Source organism: Primulina eburnea, chromosome 1, assembly GCF_022965805.1.
Source record: "Primulina eburnea isolate SZY01 chromosome 1, ASM2296580v1, whole genome shotgun sequence".
Classification (NCBI taxonomy): domain Eukaryota; kingdom Viridiplantae; phylum Streptophyta; class Magnoliopsida; order Lamiales; family Gesneriaceae; genus Primulina; species Primulina eburnea.
The window spans coordinates 60276333-60284736 of NC_133101.1; the positions used below are offsets into that span (position 1 = coordinate 60276333).

The 8404-nt window shown below is 37.3% G+C and overlaps 1 protein-coding gene across 1 annotated transcript; it reads right to left on the minus strand.

Annotated features, from left to right (window-relative positions):
- LOC140836153 (protein TIC110, chloroplastic-like) lies at positions 1 to 8404 on the minus strand. Its single transcript, XM_073201565.1, has 15 exons — positions 7772 to 8404; positions 6834 to 6893; positions 6402 to 6525; positions 6227 to 6295; positions 6034 to 6132; positions 5815 to 5881; positions 5277 to 5341; positions 5035 to 5129; positions 4377 to 4495; positions 4132 to 4232; positions 3363 to 3579; positions 3052 to 3209; positions 1751 to 1876; positions 574 to 1536; positions 1 to 482 (listed from the first exon to the last, which is right to left on the minus strand). Exons 1-15 carry the CDS (start codon positions 8275 to 8277, stop codon positions 240 to 242), a joined length of 3012 nt encoding a protein of 1003 aa, XP_073057666.1. The 5' UTR covers positions 8278 to 8404; the 3' UTR covers positions 1 to 239.

Consider the following 8404-nt stretch of genomic DNA (forward strand, 5'->3'; position numbering starts at 1 on the left):
TTTTGTGTGATAATCGTAACTTAAATTTTCATTATTTTGAAATGTGGAGTAACAATGAACCCAGGAATGCTAACTGCAGAATTCACCCACTGCACATCAAAGAAAATCCTATTCGACGCCTTCAAACAGTCAGTTACTCTCAACATAAGAATGTATTTGCTTACCTATTCGGCTATTAGTAGAAATATATGACAAAATCTTCGAACAAATCGAAATCAAAATGGCTAAAACAAGCATTTTTAAAACACAAACTCTTCCTCGACCTTCTCATTTGATAATCCTTTATCTTTCATGGCTTCTAAAGCTTCCGCAGTTGAATCACTAATGTTGAGCAGATACTGTATCCGGGCTCGTTTTTCATCAGCAGGGTTGCTTTTTAGGTACACGAGGAATAAATCTGCCAGTTCCTCTGGTACCTCCCATGACAATGGAGTGGAAGGGACGGCTTTGTCACATGCTAACAGGTTGTTGAGAGAATTAACCTGAAAATCCGCACAACGATAATGGGCAACGGTTTTTACACTTCTTAAATCTCAATTAAGACCTGGCGACAAAATTAGAACTAGTACGTACCACACCCGACTGATTTCTTTGTCTTAAAAATGCCACTGCCTGGATGAGCGAGTTTGATAATCTAGTGCGAGCAAGCTCAAGAACTACTCCTTTGGCTTTCTCGGGATCAATGTTGAGATCTTTTGGGATTCTCTGATACAGTTCCTCTTCATCAAAATCTCCAGTACCAGCGGAGAAGATGTCATCCACAGTTTTTTTGAAGAGGGACTCTCGTAAACTTTTTGATATCATGGTATCTACATCGACTCCATTTTCTTTGAGATCTCGAAATTCCTTCATGTTCAGTCTCCCCCGACCTACGGCAGTTTCAAGAGCTGCTGACAGTTTCGTAGTCGTTATGCTTTTTATGATATCTTTAGCATACAGAGGTGGCAATCCAACATTTTTCTGCAACACATCTAGTTGCTCCATCCTAGCTTTAGTCAACTGTCCATCAGCTAAAATAACCTCAGCTTCTTGCCTGAAAGCTTGTTCTGCTAAGCTCCTATGCACTTCTACGATCTCCTTGTCTGACATCCCAAGAATGCCACCAAGTTGGTTAAGCAAAACATACTCAGAATCATCCTTCTTTGTGGTGATTTGAGCACCAAAAGGAATCCTGGTCACTTCACCAGTAAGACAAAATAGCAAGTACGTTTTGTAAAGGTCAGCTCTATCCCTTCCTTGGAGGTCATCTCTAAGATTTATCTCCGTCTGGACTGGTTTTCCCTTAGTATCCTTGCTGGGCCTTGCTTTCCGAAGCGACTGCAAGGAATACCATTCCTCCTCACCCTCCATCTGTAGTTCTTCTGTCATGTTAGGTTCTTCAGGTGTTATATCAGTTGATTCACCTTTGATATCTGCAACCAGTTCAGTAACAACCAAACTATTGAAAGCAATCATTTTCTTGAGTTCCTTCGCGGATTCAGTACGACTTCCAGCTGCCCTTGCTCGCTGAATGTAGCTTGCGAAAATCTTACGGACCTACGCACAACCAATAACATAACTATTCAGATTAATCAAATCGATGGCATCACAAGATTTGCAGAAAATTATCTAGCATACAATAAGCCCCCAAATAAATCAGTAGCCAGCCAGATGGCTGATAGACCAAAAAAATAATCAGAGCCGAAAGAGCTCTATCCAGGATTCAAAAGATTTTTTAGGATAAAAATGTCTTGGTTCGTTGGGAACTTACTGCCTTGCTAGCAAGAGACATAGCAACCTCCCTGGTTAAACGCAAACCAAAAGCAGCTTTTCTGACAGACTTTTGGATCGCTGCATCGTAGCCATCAACTCCGGCAGCAATTGCCTCCTTAACGACCTGTTGAAGTGATTGGACAACCAATTAAATGACCCAGTAATTATAATTATTATCACCTAACACCACCTTCAAGGTTGCGTTTCTTTATGCACAATGATACAAAAACAGAGATGAGAGAACTCAGGACCTATTGGGGTGGGCCTGAAGCAAAAACGTATAGCCTAGTAGATGGTGATGGTAATATGTAAAAAAACATTCACATCTATGAGGAGGTATGAGCAAGTGTTGATTTAAGGATATTACACAAGTGAGAAACATTTTACAAGATAGAGAAAGTATTTTTACAAAGGGAACACAAATTCATTATTCTGAACAAGTCCCCTGCATTCCAAAGAACAAATATAAAAGTAATTCGTCAAATGAGAAATTTCTGAACAAGTCGCCTACATTACTTTGAGTACCTAGGCACTTAGTTTTAAGCAAATTTCGATGCAGAAGCACTTGGCTTAAATAAATTACTTTGTTGAGCATGGTTTTTTAAGTGTGTTTTAAAAGCAGAAACAGAGTCCTAAAAAGCAATATTTTCTTGATTAAAAAAAAGTATTATTTTCTGGATGTTGACATTTTATGTATTTTTTTATTACAAAAAAATACTACTACTATTTAAACAAAATAGCTTTTAAAAAACTGCTTCATTAGAAAAGCTTCTCCAGGCTGTTTTGAGATTTAAATTATCAAATGATTTTTTTACTCTCTGGAACTTGAACCACTTACCAACCTCTAAATTTTTTCGGTCATGGTTGGCTAACTTAAAATGTTAGGTGAAGTGTTATTGGGCCGTCTTCAAAGATGAAATCAAACAGTGTGATTTATATAGTTTCTTATCTTTATATTAAGGAGAAGATGTATATTGTTATAAAACTGGAGAATAGCTCATACTCAAAAATATACAATTATAACTTGTTAACAGCATTAAAAAAAATTATTAGAAGAAACAATACCAAGTGAAAAAGAGCACAAGTACTAAAGTTGAAATCAACATTACTTCTGTTCTTTCCTAATTTATTTGACAAAAACATTCGCTAGTCTTTATTACAGGTGGGGGGCTGTAAGACCTGGCTACAAGTGATTTTAGTTTTGAACTTCTAGTGAATTCTTACCTCTTAAAAAAGATTAAACTCTACATTAGTCTCCCACATTAGAAACATAAAAGAGACGGAAAATAACAATGTTACCTTCTCAAACAAACTGCCACAGATATCAGCATGAATTGCATCAATAGTTTCTTTTGGAATGCATAAACTAATCTGTATCTTCTCTAATGTTTCCACATCCTGATCACTGAGTTCACCTTTGTCAGCTACCAGTTGCGCAAGTCTTTTTCGGTAAATTTCTGACCAATAAAAAAAGTTATGCTTTCGGGAACAAAAAGTAATACACGATTAGGTAACTCATTGAAATACTCAAGTAAATATAAATACTTAAGACCATACAGAAAACAGCTTCCAACACAATATAAATGTTATCCCTCATAGATAAACCGAACCTTCATGAATCTCTACGGCCTTCTGTGGATCAAAGTGTAACTCTTCACATAGATTTTGAAGATAGGCTGCTTTACTAGCAGCAGCTGCCAAGGTGCCACTAGACACTGCTTGCTGAAGGCGTTTGCGATATACTTGGGAGGTAACTTCCATAGCAATTGACTCTGCTTCTCGTCTTCCTAAACCAAATATATTCCTTAATTGATTAAGAGCAGCAAGCTACAATAAAAACAAAAAAATGAAGTCAGTGCAAAAAATAAATTTTTAAAAAATGTAGGATTACAAACGGAAAACAGGTAAGCTCGACAAAATTTAGCAGATAAAGATATGAAATATTTAACATATTTAGTCTCTAACAGCACAAATACCATTAGGCATAGGCATCTCATTGTAAAGAAATAAATAAAAATAATATGGTGGTGAATGTTGAATATTCACTATAAAATAAATGTAACAATAACCAAAAGCCTCAGTTTTCTTTCCACTGATCAACTGAGCTGAATCTCTTCACCGTACATACACACTACATAGCACGCCACTATATAAGCATATTACAGGATACCACCCAACACCCCACAATAATCATAAGTCTAAGCGTGTTTACCCACTCGAGGTGGTAATTGGTGAATAGTTCAACGCAAGATTGGGGTAGCTATCGCATATTCCATGACCATAAGTTACTAGGAAAGCATTATGTTGCATAACTTGAATGATAGTTTACAACATTTCAATAAATGAAATAATGAAATAAATAAACATGTTGGTCAGAACCTTTTGTTCTTCCATGAGTCCCCCCGCCAAAGCATCTGTCACATACTCTCTGTACAAAAGCTTTAAGTCATCGATCTTTCCGTCGCCATCATACTCCCCACCTAAATCAAGAAATAACAAAGCTTCAACTGACAAGTACATACAGGAAAAATTCCCAAATAATCTTCAAGAAAATAGTACCAGAGAGCCTATAGAATATTCAAACCAAGATGAACGAGGGATTCAAAATTGCTCACTAATAATACCTACTAAAGACACAGGCCCAACACCCCTAGCAAAACGACTGGAATCCGGATGGCTCTTAAGAGAAATTAGGAGATTATTAAATGCCAGAATCTTGTCAAGTTCTTCAATGACACGATTCCTGTAAAACACACACAGCTGGTTAAGCATTCATATTACCAAGAACGTAAACATTGTCGGACTGTTTATAGCTGACCAAAAAAAGTGGGGATGAAGACAAACTATAGTTACAAACAGTAAGAAACAGATTAACAAACCGCAGGCTGTCAATACGAGGACAAGGCTCTATTATTAGGTCAATATTTTTCAAATGAATCTTTGAAAACCTGATCAGACCAAACTCTGCCTAATCAAATGATTTATATTTTAAAGGCTTGCTGATTTAAAATATTTTAAGCACAAATCATTCAACTTTAGGGCTTCTGCTAACAACGTGTACAAATAAATTCACTTATTAGGTGTCACGGTGCTTATTTTAACTTTATCCCCATCACCAACAAAGAAACATAAATTTACACAGGAGAATGAATTACAAATTAATCACAGAACCAAGTCTCAACACCTGCACCAAGGCAACTTCAAGGACTAAAACAAACTTAAAATCAAGATAAGTCGCACATTACTACAGGTTCAAGCATAGAAGCATAATAGTTCTCATACCCAGCTCTAGTTCTGGACTTCAATAGATTGAGAGCTGTTGATATATTTTGCTCCACAAGCTTTCTGGTATGCTCCCTAAAGATGTCTGCAGCAAGCTGAGGAAAAAAACCACCTTTGAAAGACAGGCACGATATGTATCTTCTCATTCTTATATATTCAACAGTATGGCCAGTGGCATCAAATATGAAATATCTGATGGATACATATGCTATTTGATTCCCAGGATTTTTTTGTTTCTTTACCTCGTCCGAAAGTTGGTACAGGAGTTGTGCTTCTCTGAGGCTGATCAACTGAGTCGCGTTAAGATCTAGCAAACATAAAGACGCATAAATAAGTGGCAATGTCAACCTATTACTACTCGTTAGTCGAGTGTAGAATGTAGCGAGGAATTTACTAAAGCATCAATAATAATAATAATAATAATAATAATAAGTAAGAGATCATATTCATATATTGGAAGCAAATTCTGCCAGATGGAATCTACATAAATCAATCTAACCAAAAGACTTAACATCTTAACAACATTCAGCTTGTCACTTTAAGATACATTACAATGAAAAAAAATTACATTTTTCCACATACTTATTCTTGGTAATCTGTTAAAGCAGAAGCCTAAATACAAGTTAAATAATTGACACGTAATGGAAGAAACAATAAAAAATTTGCTTGAAAGATTTTTCAAGACCAACCATAGGAAATAAATCTAACAGGGTTTTCAATAAACGAAAAATGATATCAAGAAACTTGTGGCGCATAAAACAATCACATAATGGGTATTACCTTGGCCAATCGATTTAAATTTGAAAGCATAGAGCCTCTGGGCGTTATCCCGCACAGCAACCTCAACCTGACAGACAAGGTAATTTGATGACTATAGAAATTCTAAAATGAAGCAATGGATTTTAGTTTATCCGCATTTACCCAAAGAAAACAATACAAAACTTCACAATCAAATATGCAAAGAAATTATCACGGGAAAGCCTTACAATGCTTAAATACCTGGGCATCAGTGACCTTGAGCACGCGTTTCCAGGGTAACAGGAAAGCTGACGCTTGTCCAAACACAAGATTCGACACATATATCAGCTTCTGAAATGCCTGCAGCAGAAACATAAAATTTATACAGCCTCAAATCACTGTGTCCTAACGGATGAAATATATAATATCAAAGAATATATAAATAACATCCTACCCGACGATGTTCCACATCAGCATCACGATCCCCTGTTTCAAGTCTTTGCCTGGTTATCCGCTTACCAATCTGAGAAATCAAGATAAAACACTTCAAAACAAATCATCCCCATAGTAAATTAAAGCCACGAGTATTCTCGTTCTCACTTTAAATCAAGAATCACAAACAATAGTACCTCCATGTGTACTGATGCCGCCTCTGGGTCATCAATGCCCAAGGATTGTTTGAATTTAATAATGGTCTCAACTTCATCACCTTTGAGATCTTCACCTCCAGGAGGAAGGACAGCCAATACAAATCTAAGATTGAAAGCAGAATGATAAACAAAAGGATCTGAAAGTTTTTTAAAATGCCGTTATCGGTTCTTAAATCTCAAGTGTGCAATGCATGTTGAATGGGCATTGGATATGCATTCATTTATTGAAAACCCTCGAACCACAAAGCAATGTTTAGTTGTCATAACTCTAGCATGTGAAAACACATATTGATCCATATAAACACTAGAAAACCAATTTTCCATTAGATGGGAAATATTTGAAAACATGTCTGCACATACAAACAAACTGATAATTAAACTTTATAATTAACCAAATAGCTTCTTACTTACTTGCCGTATATATCGCAAAGCTCCGCATTGAATGCTGCATTTTGTTTGCTAACACCATATCTGAAATATTGTACAACAAGAATACAACAGAAGCAAAAAATGATAAGGTTCACAATCATGCCAATAGTAATGAAAAAATAAACAAAGAGCAAGAGTAAGAAACTGATTAAAGTCGAAGAAAGGAGGGGGTAGAGAGAGGAGTTTTTTGGGAAAAAAGCCTACTGTGTGTTTTTTTAAAAAAAAAACTAGGCCTCAAAATAAAACATACAGTAGCCTAAAAATCTAACTGCCCCATTAGGAAAAGCTAATACAAGTAAAGAAAAATTAAGACCATATCAACAAAAAATTGAGACGGGGACCTTCTAATTACAAAATTATGGACATTAAAATGTCCAGACACTAGAGAAATGAAAGTGGTCTTTTGCAACCACTCCACTCTACTCTTGAGCAACTCCCTTGTTTGCCACTTCAAATTGGCCAGTTATCATTCTTGGTCCAAGGTTCCTATTACCTATTCGCCTCACAGGTCTGCCAGATTAGAGTACTCAAAAGATCTTCTGAGTGACAGATAAAACTAAGAACTTTAATAATTGATGACTGAGAAACTGATTTATTCATAACCGGAAGTTATTGCGAAACCAAGAAAATGCAAAAGCATGGTTCAGTACTGCTTGTGGGTACCATCCATTGGCTGCTGGACTTGGACCCATTATTCATATCATGATTGTATTTAGAAACTTCTGCATATTCTGGAAAATATCAGTTCTGTAGGTTTCATCAATCATTATAGAATGAACTATAATGATAGCCGTATCGCTCCTGACACAACTAAAGATAGAGCCAGTAATAAAGTAGTTTTGCAGTAAAATTAAACAGCCAACCATCAGATAAAATTATCTGAAAACCAATGACCATGCTGTGAAGTAAAATTAGATTACTTGTTTGCTATGGCTTCAATATCTTCCTTCTTCAGATCCCCCGGATCATCACAACCCACGACGTAATTGTGCAAACTAGCAGCCGCGACTTCTGGCACACAGGAATTCAACGCAAAAGCAGCCCCAGCTCCAGCTGCCCCAAGAACCACAGCCCCACCAATCCCGGAATTGCGAGACCCTCCAAACCTAAACCCAAGCCCATATCCAGAAGCAACGGCAGCCGCAAAGATAAGTGCAGAGCTGGCAATTCGGATGGGTGGCGACATAGCCTCCACCAGGGAGTGGACGCCAGTCAGCTCCCTCTTGTCTCCAAACACATCAGACTTGACTACGGCGGCTGGGGGTTGGGAAGAAGATCGGGTGACGGGTATTCTGTAGCGGTGAAGGCGGAAATGGGTTTTGCATAGGCTAAGCGGGAAGGGCCTGCAGATAAAGTGGGGTGCAAGAAGAGTTGTCGTGCTTGGAGAAGATGGATTAGTAGCTGTATAGATAATTGATGGGTTCATTGCAAATTTGATTGTATGATCCGGTAAGGTTTTTACGCTGGAGATTGCGGGGATGGTAGAAGCAGCAGGGTTGAAGGAGGAGAAGACAAAGAACCTGCTTCTCTTACATCTCCTTCCTATTCTACAT